At 45.9% G+C, this 16,327-nt stretch overlaps 1 protein-coding gene across 2 annotated transcripts in view; it reads right to left on the bottom strand.

Annotated features, from left to right (window-relative positions):
• Positions 1-908: 908 nt before the first annotated feature.
• The window catches only part of SCPEP1 (serine carboxypeptidase 1), a 31,071-nt gene continuing 15,652 nt past the window's right edge, over positions 909-16,327 (bottom strand). For both annotated transcript variants that reach the window (XM_065909698.1, XM_065909699.1), the window contains exons 6-13: positions 12,850-12,922; positions 7,658-7,695; positions 7,041-7,169; positions 6,335-6,428; positions 5,486-5,599; positions 3,396-3,533; positions 2,461-2,624; positions 909-1,507 (exon numbers count right to left, since the gene is read on the bottom strand). In XM_065909698.1, coding sequence (XP_065765770.1) covers positions 1,445-1,507; positions 2,461-2,624; positions 3,396-3,533; positions 5,486-5,599; positions 6,335-6,428; positions 7,041-7,169; positions 7,658-7,695; positions 12,850-12,922 — 813 coding nt within the window. In that variant the 3' untranslated portion in view covers positions 909-1,444. The remainder of the gene's footprint in view (positions 1,508-2,460; positions 2,625-3,395; positions 3,534-5,485; positions 5,600-6,334; positions 6,429-7,040; positions 7,170-7,657; positions 7,696-12,849; positions 12,923-16,327) is intronic.

Below are 16,327 nucleotides of genomic sequence, written 5' to 3' on the forward strand. Positions count from 1 at the left end.
GGAACAGAGAGGCCTTAGGCAAGTCTGGGAATTGGTGATAGGATATCAGGGCAAGAGACTAGCCTCCTCAGGCAGCAACAGATGGGCTTCCAGTGGCAAAAAAGCTTTGAGGTCTCAGCTTCATTGGAATCTGCCACAAATATGACATATTCTAATGCTCAAACCTGCATTCCTTTCCCCAACATATCCTAATTTCTAACAAACAGGACTCTGTGTGGTTGGGAATTCAACTTGTTCACTTCAATGTCTCAAGGGCTCATAAGGCTCAGTAACTAGTTTTACTCATAGTTCAATTTTTTCCCAGCAAAAGATACCCAGCTGAAGCAACAGGAGACTGCCATTCATTGGTGGAGTCCAGGGGGACCCAGTACAAGACTCAGTTCTTCCCGGTCCACGCAGGAGTAAGGGAGCCCTCTCTCCCCAACATCAAACCAGCTCATGGGGGAAAGTGTGGAGCACTGCCCAAGGAAGTCTGTTTTAGCATCAGGTCAGAAGGAGCTGGTCACGCAGGCGTAACCTGTTATAACTCTTCCCCCACACTGCAGGATAAGACTCTGGGTTGGGTTTTCAAACCCTCAGCCCCACAACTATCAGAAGTGGTATTTGTTTCAAGGTTATCATTGAAGCTATTAGGTCCCTTTGCAGATCATAAGCCATGAATTACACTTAAAAGTCCTGAACTCATCATTTAAAAAAATGTTACAATTCTTTGACCTAACAAGTATACATTTAGGGAATTTTTGTAATAAAATGATAAGGATGTGTGTAAAAAGGCAACTATCAGGAAAAATCACCAGAGCACCATTTATAAAAGCAACAAACTAGAAACTGCTTATGGAAAACAACTGAGTGTTAAGTAGGTAAATTATGGTACACCTATAAAATTGAATGCTCAGCACACATCAAAATGTTATAGGAGAACAATTTATTGACATAAAAGGTGTTTAGGACATACTGATGTGTGAACAAAGTAGACCATGACATAACATAGCAATGATGGTGTTTTTGTAAAAAATACATATGTATACATAGCAAAAAAAGGTTTGTAGGAAGAACATTTAAGTGGTAACAGTGCTTTTCCCTGGGAAGGGAGCATATAGATATTTATTTGGTTCTTTGTTTGCATTTCCAGTTTTCTCTATAAGTCACACAGTTTGCTTTTATAATAAGAAAACGTTAAGCTATTTCAACTCTTCATTTTGATTAAAACAAATCCATTTTTTAAAAAAAGTCTTCACAAGCAGAAATGATTTGCAAGTTGCTACAGATGCAATGATTCCGTTCTCTGCCAAAGCTGACGGGAACTTTCACAATCACAGCCCAAATCAGATTCTCCCCAAGTCAGACTTGAGGGGAGAAGGGTGGTTCCAACAGCACCAGAGTGCTCACAGGGGCTCCCGTGCCCTGACGCCAAGCAGTTCACCTCCAGCCAGCCCAGGCCATCCTATTCTTGCTGAGTCACCAGCCTCATCATTTTCAGAGCCGTGTCCCCTTGGTCGGAAGGAACCTGGAAGCAAGTAGGATCCGCGTTAGTGCTCTCGTGTCCCTGCCTGGGGCTGGGGGTAAGGGCTGGCTTCCTGAGACTCTGCTCCCGGGAAGGGGACCAGCTTTGTGACAACAACTTGGGAGGTCAGCTGCACCTGGGTGCCATCCTCAAGGGAGCATCCCTTCTGTGAAACGACCCCGTGCTGGACAAAACTTTCCCAAGCTCCCATGCTGCTGGGCTGCAAGGTCCAGTGGAGTCAATCTTTAGAAAGGAAACATGCCTCCTTTTCCACACTGAACTTCCAGAACCACTGCTGCTCACATGCACTCTCTGCCTTGCACCCTGCACTGCGCTCAGCTTACAGATGACTGGGCTCTAATATCACTCCCTCCAAACGTCAGGGAGGACTTCCCTGGTGGTCCAGTGGTTGAAAATCTTCCTGCCAAAGCAGGGGACATGGGTTCAATTCCTGGTTTGGGAAGATTCCACAGGCTGCAGGCCAACTCAGCCCTTGTCGCCCAGGCTACTGAGCTGGTGCTGGAGCCAGCAGCCTGCACAGACTGAAGCCTGTGTGCCTGGAGTCTCTGCTCTGCCAGAGAGAGTCCACCGGTTTTCTCTTGTGACCCGCAACTAGAGAAAAACCTAGCGCAGTCAAAAAATCAGATAAATAAACAAAACAAAACTGTACAGCCATTTAAAAAAAAGAAAAGCAAAAAACGTTAGGGAAAGACAATTCCTCCCTCCCTCTCCTATTTGGGACAACTGTCCAGAGGAAAGCAACATTCAACTCATTTAACCTGAAGAGCAGAGGGTAGAGACCCCAGGATTCAATCTCTTGACTATTCCAGTGAAGCACTAACAGAGCTTCAGTAGAGACCCCGACATACCACCAAGCCCCATGCATCTATGAGCCCAGTGCATGTGGCTCCCTCCTCCCCCAGAGCCACGAACCCGGAACAGTCGCCGACTCTCACCATGTGTCCAGCTCTGAGAATCCAGTAGAAAGCCAGGTTCTTGTGGGACTTGACAAAGGCAGACGTTTCTGAAGATTTGGGGTCACTGTGCAGGGGCTTCCACTTCAGCTGGTTGAACTTGGGCAATTCTGCCCATTTCAGTTTTCGTATCCAGGTCTCCTGACCTGGTGAGAGGGACAACGCAGGGCCCAGCATGAAGAGCTGAGAAGAGCGGAAACTGAAGTCTGGGTCCTATAGCTTGGCATAAAATTTGACAGCTGGGAGGCGCACAAAATGCACTTGGGATCCTTCTAAAATGCAAATCCCAATGCAGCACATCCAGGCGGGACCTGAGACTCTGCATTGGACAATAAAGAAAGCTGAGCACCAAAGAATTGATACTTTTGAATTGTGGTGTTGGAGAAGACTCTTGAGAGCCCCTTGGATTGCAAGGAGATCCAACCAGTCCATCCTAAAGGAGATCAGTCCTGAATATTCATTGGAAGGACTGATGCTGAAGCTGAACCTCCAACATTTTGGCCACCTGATTCGAAGAACTGACTCATTGGAAAAGACCCTGATGCTGGGAAAGATTGAAGGCAGGAGGAGAAGGAGACAACAGAGGATGAGATGGTTGGATGGCATCACTAACTCAATGGACATGAATTTGAGCAAGCTCTGGGAGTTGGTGATGGACAGGGAAGCCTGGCATACTGCGGTTCATGGGGTTGCAAAGAGTCAGACACGCCTGAGCGACTGAACCGACTGACTGAAAACCTCAAAAGATGAACAGGCTGGACTTCTCTGAGGGGGTCACAACCTCAGGCAGCCCTGCCCTCTTCAAAGAGCCAAGGTCAGAGGTGGAGGCAGGTATGGAAAATGGCCTTCCTCCTGCCGCCAAGGGGCCAGCTCCATCCACGACACTGCCTCCTCGCTCCCCTCGGACCAGTTCCTACCCATGGTGTCCACGATGAGGTCGAGCTGTCCATTATACACCGTCACGTTGACCCCAGCTTCCAGCAGCTCGTCCACAATGCTGATGACTGGCTTCATGAAGTCCCCCTCCATGTTCAGGAAGACGTTGGTAGCCTGGCCTGTACAAGGGGATGGAGAAAGAGAGAGCGGCTTGGAACCTGCCTGAACAAGAGGCGCTCTTCAGTCCAGAGCCTCCAGCACCCCGAGAGTGACCGCCACGCACCACATGACAAAGACTGAACACACAGCTGCTTCCCCAACAGAACCCTCTGGCCCAGAAATCCGCGCCCCAGGCTGGCCGTGCAGAGGGCAAGCACTAACAGCGCACACACTCTGTTCACGCAGGTGCTTGTGACGAAAGCAGATGCCATTTGTCATGAGGGATGGAAGCCGAGAGAAGGCCAATGCCCAAGGAAACAGGACTGATCTCCTTTAGGATGAACTGGCTGGATCTCCTTGCAGTCCAAGGGACTCTCAAGAGGCTTCTCCAACACCACTGCTCTGGGGTTACCGTTAGTTTTCCTCCTTTTCTGAGTAACACCAAGGCTAAGGTTTCTGATTTTTGTTTTCCCCCAGGGCCAGGTGTTAAGCTCTGAACAAGTAGGGCTACCTGAAACCATCAACAAACTGGCCCTGAACATAGTTGGAGCTTGTCCCTGGTACAGCCGCATGGATGACCAGTTCCGGGCAAGAGGGGAGGCGGTCTACACAGCATTCTTGTTGGATCCTAGACCACGGTGAAAAACAAGGGCAACAGCTGCCACTGAATTTTATCTGCCAGTCACTGGGCTAAGTATGTCCTGTGTCAGCATCCCATGGCCTTCTTCCTTCATCAGCTCCGTGCAAAGAACGTGAGGCTCAGAGAGGCTGAGAAACACGCCCTGGGCCCGTGGCAAGCTGGGACAGGAACACACACCTGGCAGACTACAAAGTGGGCTCAGGACACGGAGGGTGCCCAGAAAGGAGAGTCTCCTATCCAGACCCTACACAGGCATACCCAGAGCCAGGGTGAGCTTGCTCTTAGCAGTTTTCACCTGCAAAAGTCCCTGTAACAAGAGAAGCTGGGGCCAGACGAGACAGCCATGAGGGTAAGAGAAGGGGGCTGAGCTGACAAGGTGTGTTCCCGTAAGCCTGGCCTGCACTTGGCCTCCCAGGATGCTCATATCTGCTCCTCCTCAGCACCACAGCCCCCCATGGCTGTCTGCACCCCTCATGGCTCTGAAATCGCATTTTTTTACTTGAGCGAACTTTCCCTTCATTTCTAGAAAACTCCAGGGGGTGACGGGGACATGAAGACACCAGGTCTAGGATGAGTGCTCTGCTGACCGAGGGTAGGGAGGCTGGCCGAGTCCCAGTCTCTGCAGCTGTCAAGGTTCCACCCCACGGAGTATAGCTTTGGGGGCTCTTGGACATGAACAAAATGCTCCTCAGTTTGGCGGGTTCCCCCTCCAGGAGCATGGGAGTCCCGCTTGCTCACGGCTTCCCCATAAGATTGAGCAGGAACTTACATTAGATTATTTCTCCCTGGCCCTGGTCCCTGAGGATCCCAATACTTCCCCACTATGACCTTCAGCCCAGAAGGCAACAGATGCCAGACCACATCATCCACATCAGGATGCGTGCAGAGGCCGGCTTGCTCAAACCCTGTCCAAAAACGACTTTTTTTCCCCCAACACACTCACAACCAACCGTGGCCTCGGGCATGGCTTTTTAAAATCTCAAGTTTTTATTATGGAAAAGTTCACATTGACATAAAAGTAACGAGGAGAGGGTGATGATGATTCTCATGGACCCACTCCCGACTTCAACAATGATCAACTTATAATCAATCGCTTCACTTCTTTCCCCGCCCACTTCCCTTACCAATCCTTCATTCTGACCAGTTTTGGCACGCCACTCACTGTCTCTGTATGTCTGCCCATCCAACAAACGCGAATGGTAATAATGTTCTACCTGCAACTAAACATGCCATCACCATCACTAACACCCATTCTACAAATTAAGGCTTTGAATTGTCACCTCTCTCACCCCCGGCTCTACAAACAATACTTCGTTAAGTCACACAAGTTACCTCCCCAGGTGCAATCTTCAGGAATAATTCGGAGCTTCTTCCTGATGGGACCATTCATGAGCTGACTTAAGGCATCCTGTTGTAGGTGTCTCACGTGGCGTTGGAAAAGAGGAACTAAAACAAACTGGTACACGGTGAGTCAAAGGACTGGAAACAAGACCAAGGGACCCTCTTTTCTAAGCTGCCAGGGATGCTGAGAGGGAGGCTTGCACCTGGAAGATGAAAAATGGTCCCCTGATTCCCCAGATGGGAGGAAAGTCAGGAATCTGTTCCAAGTGGAGAGGCTTTATTGGCTTTGACTGGTGCATTTTATGTCCTTTGGGGCCAGTAAGGTTCTGCAGCACGGCCTAAGGAAATCAGCTGAGTGGAACCTAGAGGTCTCTGGCAGCTTCTTATAAAGGGGGGATATCAGGCATTCAGCACCCGCAGTGAAGACAACTCAATCCAGCCTTTAGGAGGCTTAACATTGTAATTCAGTGTGTAGAAGCTGGTTTCCAAATTTCAGAAACACCGTGTTAAGTGCAAGACTACCTCGTGCATGATTCCATCTATGTGAAATGTCCTGAAAAGGCAAATCTAGAGAGACAGAAAGCAGGTTAGTGGTTGCCTGAGGCTGGAAGTGGGAAAAGAAATTGACTGCAGACAGACATGTGGGATCTTTCTGGGGTGATGGAAATGTTCTAAAACAGGACTGTGGTGATGAAATGTTCTAAATACACTAAAACCCACTGAATTATACAACATGGGTGAAAGTTATGGTATGTAAATTATGTATCAATAAAACTTTTCAAAAAATTGGTAGAGGCAGGGAGGTTGAGATATGGTCTCACAATGTCAAGGTCCACTCACCGAGGTGTTTCTGGGAGAATTCTAGACTCGACGCCACTGTAGACATAGGAGAGCTCTTAGTTAAGATGTTATAGAAGTTCACCCCATCTGTGTTCTGAAATACACAAGAAATGAACTGGGTTATTTGTTTTCTTTGTTTATCCATTACCAGAGTTGCAAAACAGTAAAGCACCTGGCTCCCCATCTCGTCCAAGGACAGCTTTAATTTTATACATTTGCTCGGACCAGAAAGAAATAAGCTCTGGAGGCCTAGGGGACCAGCAGTGCCAGTCTAGTCTCCTGGGGGTAGCTCATCCAAGGGCAGCTCCAATGCCACAGGAGAAAACCAAGAGCCTGTGTGTTAATTTCCAGGAAGAACTGAGCTGCAGAGGGTCCTACACACTCGAGTCCTCAATCTGTGAATTCTTCCCTCCTGGCTCACTGCGGCCAGAATGCTGGCTGGCAGGGACCCAAACACTCACCTTGGAGGAACACATTCTTTCTTACAGAATCCATACCTTCAGCTGAGGGACAGGCAAGTCTTGCAGGCTGGGTGGCTTTCTGACTTTGTCACTGCTCAGACTGGTCAGATGTATCGTTTAGCTTGACATCATTTCCAGACTTATGGGCAGTCTCCGGATAGACCCCAGCCCTGACAACACCAACCAAGGTCCCTTCACCCCCAGGGAAAAGCCAAGTAGGCTGGTCCACACGTGACCCCTCTTACCTGTTCAATGACCATTTCTGCTTTCCCCCAGAGCTCGGTGGCCTTTTGGTAGAGTTCCTTGCTCAGGGCATCCAGGACTTCCTCTGCAACCTCAGACACCTCTGCCAGACCTTGGTCGTCGAGAAGAGACTGGAATGCAAACAAGAACACTCTGATTTTGCAAGAGACAGAACTCAGGCAACGCTGGGGGTAGGGATGGGTAACAGAGAGTGGACGGCAGGAGCAAGGGGCATGTCCATAGAAAAGGACAGCATAACAAGCGCTGTGTTTACTGATGAAGGAAACACCGGAAAATGGCGATGGGAATATGGGTGCTCACCACGATCGTTCAACTCTTCTGCGTTCTGGAAATGTCTATAATATAAATCTGGGGAGATTTTAAAATGTGCACGTCTAGTACCTGGAGCAATGGGATAACTGTGTTGATGTTTCTTTAAATTTGTCCCCAAGGCCGGCTGCTGCTTAGGGTTTTCAAGTTGATATGGATTATTAGATAGGTGCCTGAGGGGCTGTGTCAACTGCACAGACAAACCCAACTAGCTTGGTCCCTCCCACAGACAGAGCCAGAGAAAGTCGGCTGGGCTGTTAGGGTGAGAGTTGGAGGCTCGTCTACTTACCATACTGTATAGGTAAGGTCCCCAGGAGAGCACTGAATCTAAAGGAAACCATGTAAAGACAAAGTGAGTTTTCTGTGATTGTCCACCCCTCAAAATACCTAACTAGCTTTCCTCCCAAAGCAGAAAGAGACAGAAGCAAGAATCATAGTGGCTTTGGGTCTGAAGGCTCCTTAACCCACCAGGGCTCATGTCTTGGTGGCTGGGAGGTGGGGTGAGGGTGTGGGACCCTTTCTGTTGACTCAGGGCTAAAGGCCACACTAATTTGGCCTGATACCGGCCCAGTCAGTGACTCAGTGCCAGGGACGGGTCCACAGACAGGCCGTGCGTGTGTAGTGGAGGCGCTTACCTGCACGCTTCTAGACTGTGATGGTTTAAGGTATTTCCCCGCCCTCTGCTCCACTCTGCTCTGCCCCTGCCCGCTCCTCCAGTTTGAGGACACAAGCTTCCGCCAAGGAGCTAATTAAGGACGAATACTAATGATTTCATCAAGTTTCTGGGGCTACACTGTCAATCAACTCATTTCAATTCCAAAAATACACTGAGAATTTAAAGGTGTGAGAACTGGCATAAAGCCAATAATGAGTTTTATGAGACAAATGTGAATAAGACAATACCTAACTTTACAGAGAACAGTTGGGCTTGGTTTGGACAAGTTCACCATTATCATAATTAAGTAAGGCTAGTCCACTGATAGAAGTGCCAAGAAGGTAGCAAGCACAATTTTTTTTTTTGCTTATGTGGTTTTCTTTTGTTTTCTGTAATTTTTCTTAAATTGAAGTACAGTTGATGTATATCAATGGAGAAGGAAATGGCAACCCACTCCAGTACTCTTGCCTGGAGAATTCCATGGACAGAGGAGCCTGGTGGTCTACAGTCCATGGGGTTGCAAAAAGTTGGACACAGCTGAGTGACTCACACACACTTTGACTTATATCAAGGACCATAACTTATAGAGCACATTTGAATACATGGTGCTCATGTTCACTAACTCAGTCATATCTGACTCTTTGTGACCCCATGGACTGCAGCCCACCAGGCTCCTTTGTACATGGAATTTTCCAGGCAAGAATACTGGAGTGGGATGCCACTTCCTACTCCAATCATTAGGGTAGGGTAACAAAATAGCTTCTCCAAAAAGAGAAAAGAGTAAATGAAAACACAGCCCTTATTTATTCAATGTCTCTCTTTTATATCCCTGATAGCCATCATACTAGAGATTTTGAGCAACAGGAACATTTTTAACTTACAAGAAGGCATTAAGATAACACAATGGCTAACACACCACTCCTTTGCTACAAAGCCTTCAACAGTTCCCCCCAAAGTCCAAGCATCTCAAAGTCTGTTTCAAATAACCTCACTTATGCAGGATGTTACCCTAGGTATTAACGCAGAAATATGATTTGTTGGCTAAATACCTTTGAGCTTATGCAAAAGACAACACTTTTTTTTTTTTTACTGCAGGACTTATCAGAGCCTTTAATGAGTCTGTGAACCTTGAGGAGGTGGAGCCGTATTTAGCACTTCCAAAACTTATCTGGCCATGGAGCCCTTTGCATGGCACTTCAATTCTTCAGGACACACCCTGAGAAATGCAGACACATCAGGTCCTTCAGAAACTAGCTGTCATACTCCTCTCCGGCTAAACCATCAAGTCTGGGCCTCAGTTTCTTATAAAGAATCAACTGCAGCCCTCCGAGGAATCCCAATTCCTGCTTTATCTAGACCAGGGATTGGCAACCCTTTTCTGTAAAAGGACAAACAGTAAATATGTTTGGCTTTGCAGGTCAGCTGGGCTCTGCTGCAACAACTCAACGCTGCTATTGCAGGCTCCAAACAGATGACCTGTATTCCACAAATGAACGGGCATGACAGTGTCCCAGCAAAAAGCTTATTTACTAAAGTAGGGTGGCAGGACAGACTTGACTTGAAGGCCGTAGTTTGATCCTGGATGTGTACCTCTGATGTCCAAAAGAACTTTTTGCAGTGATGGAAACGTTCTGCATCTGTGTGGTCCACAAGTCCACAACCACCTGCGACCATTGGATACCTTCAAATGTGAGCAGTGCAGATGCAAGACTGCGATTTTTATTGCATTTTAATTAATATAAAGAGTCATATGTGGCTCAGTTCAGTTCAGTTGCTCAGTCGTGTCTGACTCTTTGCAATCGCATGGACTGCAGCACGCCAGGCTTCCCTGTCTATCACCAACTCCTGGAGCTTGCTCAAACTCATGTCCATCGAGTCGGTGATGCCATCCAACCATCTCATCCTCTGTCACCCCTTCTAATCCTGCCTTCAGTCTTTCCCAGCATCAGGGTCTTTTCCAATGAGTCAGTTCTTCACATCAGTTGGCCAAAGTATTGGAGATTCGGCTTCAGCATCAGTCCTTCCAATGAATATTCAGGACTGATTTCCTTTAGGATTGACTAGTTGGATCTCCTTGCAGTCCGAGGGATTCTCAAGAGTATTCTCCAACACCACAGTTCAAAAACATCAATTCTTCGGCGCTCAGCTTTCTTTATAGTCCAACTCTCACATCCATACATGACTACTGGAAAAACCATAGCTTTGACTAGATGTACCTTTGTTGGCAAAGTAATGTCTCTGCTTTTTAATAAGCTGTCTAGGTTGGTCATAGCTTTTCTTCCAAGGAGCATGCATCTTTTAATTTCATGGCGCAGTCACTATCTGCAGTGATTTTGGAGGCCAAAAAAGTAAAGTCTGTCACTGTTTCCATTGTTTCCCCATCTATTTGCCATGAAGTGATGGGACCAGATGCCATGATCTTAATTTTCTGAATGTTGAGTTTTAAGCCAGCTTTTTCACTCTCCTCTTTCATTTTCATCAAGAGGCTCGTTAGTTCTTCTTCACTTTCTGCCATAAGGGTGGTGTCATCTGCGTATCTGAGGTTACTGATACTTCTCCCGGCAATCTTGATTTTTGTGCTACATCCAGTCTGGCATTTTGCATGATGTACTCTGCATATAAGTTAAATAAACAGGGTTACAATATACAGCCTGGATATAGTCCTTTCTCGATTTGGAAGAAGTCTGTTGTTCCATATCAAGTTCTAACTGGTGCTTCTTGACCTGCATATGGATTTCTCAGGAGGCAGCTAAGGCAGTCTGGTAGTCCCATCTCTGGAAGAATTTTCCAGTTTGTTGTGATCCACACAGTCAAAGGCTTTGGCATAGTCAGTAAAGCAGAAGTAGATGTTATTCTGGAATTCTCTTGCGTTTTCGATGATCCAATGGATACTGGCAATTTGATCTCTGGTTCCTCTGCCTTTTCTAAGTCCAGCCTGAAGATCTGGAATTTTATGGTTCATGTACTGTTGAAGCCTGGCTTGGAGAATTTTGAGCATTACTTTGCTAGTGTGTGAGATGAATGCAATTGTGCAGTATTTGGCATTGCCTTTCTTTGGGATTGGAATGGAAAGGAAACGGACCTTTTCCAGTCCTGTGGCCACTGCTGAGTTTTCCAAATATGTTGGCATATTGAGTGCAGCACTTTCACAGCATCATCTTTTAGGATTTGAAATAGCTCAACTGGAATTCCATCACATCCACTAGCTTTGTTCGCAGTGATGCTTCCTAAGGCCCCACTTTACATTCCAGGATGTCTGGCTCTAGGTGAGTGATCACACCATCATCAATACTGGGACATGAAGATCTTTTTTGTACAGTTCTTCTGTGTATTCTTGCCACCTCTTCTTAATATCTTCTGCTTCTATTAGGTCCATACCATTTCTGTCCTTTATCATGCCCATCTTTGCATGAAATGTTCTCTTGGTATCTCTAGTTTTCTTGAAGAGATCTCTAGTCTTTCCCATTCTACTGTTTTCCTCTATTTCTTTGCACTATCACTGAGGAAGGCTTTCTTATCTTGCTTTGGAACTCTGCATTCAAATGGGTGTATCTTTCCTTTTCTCCTTTGCCTTTCACTTCTCTTCTTTTCTCAGCTATTTGTAAGGCCTCCTCGGACAATCATTTGGCCTTTTTGCATTTCTTTTTCTTGGGGATGGTCTTGATCACTGCCTCCTGTACAATGTCACGAACCTCCGTCCATAGTTCTTCAGGCACTCTATCAGAGCTAATCCCTTGAATCTATTTGTCACTTCTACTGTCTTATCATAAGGGATTTGATTTAGGTCACACCTGAATGGTCTAGGGGTTTTGCCTACTTTCTTCAATTTAAGTCTGAATTTTGCAATAAGGAGTTCACGATCTGAGTCCCAGTCAGTTCCTGGTCTTGTTTTTGCTGACTGTATATAGTTTCTCCACCTCTGGCTGCAAAGAATATAATCAATCTGATTTCAGTATTGTGGTTATGGTTACCATATTGAATGGTGCAGATCTTCTTGAAGGCATGAAGCAGGTCTGTGTATCTTTCCTAGCACTGAGCACAACACCTGCTCCCTAGCAAGCAATTAATAAGTGCACACTAAAGTGAACAGTAATTCTCCCCCCAAAAGGGAGTACTTCTGGGGTGGAAGAGTGATGCATAAGGTGCACCTGGAAGGAGGGATTCAGGGCTGGGCAGACAGACTTATAAGGTCAGGTGGGTCATGAAAGCTGAATTCGGGAGATTTTGGACCAGACAAAGAGCATGTGCAAAGCCGGAGGCTGACCTACTGGTCTCAAGGAGGAACGCACGGGGACGGCTGAGTGCCTGCTGCCTTCATGTGCATCCTGGGTTTAGCTGTGTGACTTCAGGAAAATGGCTTAACCTGAGTCTCACTTTCATCACCTCCAATCCTGGGATAATAATCCCATTCGTCCCATGGAGATGTCATTAAGCTTCAGCAAAGTTAACACATATAAAGTGTTTAGTATTGTTAACGCAGCTGTGATGAGACCCTTGAAGGATGCAGGAGGCCAGTTCTGTCACTCTGAGAGAGACACTTGGCAGGAAACCAGCTGACCCCTCAGGTCTTGGGTCAAGGCTTCTGCAATGTCACGGTGTCCTAGGAGGTTCATCCGGGAAGGACCACAGAGGGCAGTCCTTTTCACAAGGTGGACTGAGGACATCCCTGGCAGTCCACGGGCTGCCAGTGCAGGGGGCCCAGGCTCCATCCCTGGTCAGGGAACTAAGACTTGCACATCGTGCAGTTCAGCCCCACCAACACACCTTTCCCCACCCCTCCGCCCCTGCCCCCTGCCAAAAAACAAATCTGAAAAAGTCCTACTTACCGATGGGAGAGATCCAAGAGTCACCCAGGGCAACCCCGGCAAAGTTGCACCGGATGGTCCCTTGCTGAATGGCCTGAAAGAGAAGCCAAGAAACATCCTTGTCAAGAAGATCCAGGGACCTCCCTCCCTTCCTCAACAGGAGGGAGTCACGCTTTAATACACAGCCTTTCCTGAGTACAGAACGCTTCTGCCCACCTGGGATGCTCCGGGTACCCAAAGACCTCAGACATCCACTAGAGGGCAAGGGTACCTGTCCTGCCGCCCACCATCTGCAAGATGCATAGGAACTGTGAAGTTCTCCCAAGGGTGTTGGCAGGATCTGTGTGGGGTCTGGTGCAGCCCCCATCTTCTTTAGAAGGGAGACAGGGAATATACAGAGTATAACTTTTACAAATTATAAATCATTATATTGTACATGAGAGTCTTCCCTGTAGCTCAAACCCTAAAGAATCTGCCTGCAATGCAGGAGACCCAGCTTTGATCCCTGGGTTGGGAAGATCTTATGGAGAAGGGAACGGCAAAACCACTTCAGTATTCCTGCCTGGAGAATCCCATGGACAGAGGAGCCTAGGGGGCTAGAGTCTGTGGGATCACGAAGAGTCAGACACAACTGAGCGACTAACGCTACCACTACTATATTGTACATGGGGAATATATAATATTGAATATCAATTACACTTCAATGTAAAAAAAAAGGTCATACAAATTCACTGTAAAATATTTACTCACAGAAGGAGAAAAATATGAAAAAAAACTTTACCTCTGCCCCACCTACACCCTCACACCCATGAGTTAACCACAGTTAACATAGTATATATTATTCTAACTTCTTTCTTTGGTTTCATAAGCATATATATATTCGTATGTGTATATTTACACAGATCTACCCATTCTTTCTGATGGCTGCAAACTGTCCATCATGGAAGGATCCACGTATTTCACTTAAGTAATCTTCTATAGATAATAATGCTCAAAATTCTCCAAGCCAGGCTTCAACAGCAGGTGAACCATGAACGTCCAGATGTTCAAGACGGATTTAGAAAAGGCAGAGGAACCAGAGATCAAATTGCCAACATCCGCTGGATCATCAAAAAAGCAAGAGAGCTGCAGAAAAACATCTACTACTTTTATTGACTATGCCAAAGCCTTTGACTGTGTGGATCACAACAAACTGTGGAAAATTCTCAAAGAGATGGGAATAACAGACCACTTTACCTGCCTCCTGAGAAATCTGTATGCAGGTCAAGAAGCAACAGTTAGAACTGGACATAGAACAACAGACTGTTTCCAAATCAGGAAAGGAGTATGTCAGGGCTGTATACTGTCACCCTGCTTATTTAACTCATATGCAGAGTATATCATGAGAAATTCTGGACTGGATGAAGCCCGAGCTAGAATCAAGATTGCCAGGAGAAATGTCAATAATCTCAGATACGCAGATGACACCACCTTATGGCAGAAAGCGAAGAAGAACTAAAGAGCCTCTTGCTGAAAGTGAAAAGAGGAGAGTGAAAATCTGGCTTAAAACTCAACATTCAGAAAACTGAGATCATGGCATCTGGTCCCATCACTTCATGGCAAATAGATGGGGAAACAGTGGAAACAGTGGCTGACTTTATTTCTGGGGGCTCCAAAATCACTGCAGATGGTGACTGCAGCCATGAAATTAAAAGACACCTGCTCCTTAGAAGAAAAGTTATGACCAACCTAGACAGCATATTAAAAAGCAGAGACATTATTTTGCCATCAAAGGTTCATCCAGTCAAAGCTTTGGTTTTTCCAGTAGTCAGGTATGGATGTGAGAGTTGGACTATAAAGAAAGTTGAGCAAGGAAGAATTGATGTTTTTGAACTGTGGTGTTGGAGAAGACTCTTGAGAGTCCCTTGGACAGCAAGGAGATCCAACCAGTCAATCCTAAAGGAAATCAGTCCTGAATATTCATTGGAAGGACTGATGCTGAAGCTGAAACTCCAATATTTTGGCCACCTGATGAGAAGAACTGACTCATTTGAAAAGACCCTGAAGCAGGGAAAGATTGAAGGTGGGAGGAGAAGGTGTCGACAGAGGATGAGATCATTGGATGGCATCACCAACTCAATGGACATGAGTTTGGGCAAGGTCTGAGAGTTGGTGATGGACAGAGAAGCCTGGTGTGCTGCAGTCCATGGGGTTGCAAAGAATCAGACACGACTGAGCGACTGAACTGAACTGAATAGATAGTCACTGAGCTTGTTTTCCTTTTATGGACATTGTAAGCGATAATGAGCTAAACATCCTCTAACACACATGCATGTATAAGCAATCCCACAGGACAGACTCTTACAAGTGAAATTATTGGGGCAAAAGGCACATACATTTTAAAAGCAGACAGATACAGTTAAATTGCCCTTTTAAAAATGATTCACCAATTTTCCTCCCTAGCAAACATGCATGAGAGCACTTATTTCCCTGCTGTTCAGTCGCCTAGTCGTGTCCAGCTCTTTGGAACCCCATGAACTGAGGCACACCAGGCCTCCCTGTCCCTCCTTATCTTCTGAAGTTTGCCCAAGGTCCTGTCCACTGTTTTGGTGATGCCATTCAGTCTTCTCATCATCTGATACCCTCCTCTCCTTCTGCCCTCAATCTTGCCAGCAACACAGACTTTTCCAACGAGTCAGCTGTTTGCATCAGATACCAAAATACTGGAGTTCCAGCTTCAGCATCAGTCCTTCCAATGAGTAATCAAGGTTGATTTCCCTTAAGATTGGCTGCTTTGATCTCCTTGCTGTCCAAGGGACTCTCAGGAGTCTTCTCACAGTTTGAAAGCATCAGTTCTTTGGCAATCCACCTTCTTTTCGGTCCAGCTCTCACAACCATACATGACCACTGGGAAGATCATTGGCTTGACTATTGGGACCTTTGTTGGCAGAGTAACGTCTCTGCTTTTCAACACACTGTCTAGATTTGTCATAGGTTCCTGCCAAGAAACAAACGTCTTACTAAAACTGGGGGTTACCAATTTTCTAAAATATTTGCAAATCCCACAGCTTTGATTTACTAATAAAAGCTGAACACCATTCACATGTCCACAGACTGTTTGCATTTCTTCAATAAATTATTTCCCCATATTTTTTTTTGCCAATTTCATATGATGATATTATCCTTTCTAAAGTGGATATATTGATATGAAGACTTTTTTTGTTATATATTTGTGAGTCTGTATACATATCTTTTAAAATTATTTATAGAACTCTAAGAAGTTTTAAATTTCTACAAGATCTAAATTATGTCAAAATAATCCTTTTTGGCTTTTCATCTTATGAAAGAAAGCTTTTCCTACCAAGATTATAAATCTTTTCTACTATATTTTCAAGTACTCTTATAGTCCTAATTTTTACATTCAAATTTTTGATCTATCAAGAACTGATGTTTTGGACTTCTGTTGTGGTCCAGTGGTTAAGACTCCATCTGCCATGCCAATGCAGGGGACATGGGTTCT

Source organism: Muntiacus reevesi, chromosome 18 (genome assembly GCF_963930625.1).
Source record: "Muntiacus reevesi chromosome 18, mMunRee1.1, whole genome shotgun sequence".
Classification (NCBI taxonomy): Eukaryota; Metazoa; Chordata; class Mammalia; order Artiodactyla; family Cervidae; genus Muntiacus; species Muntiacus reevesi.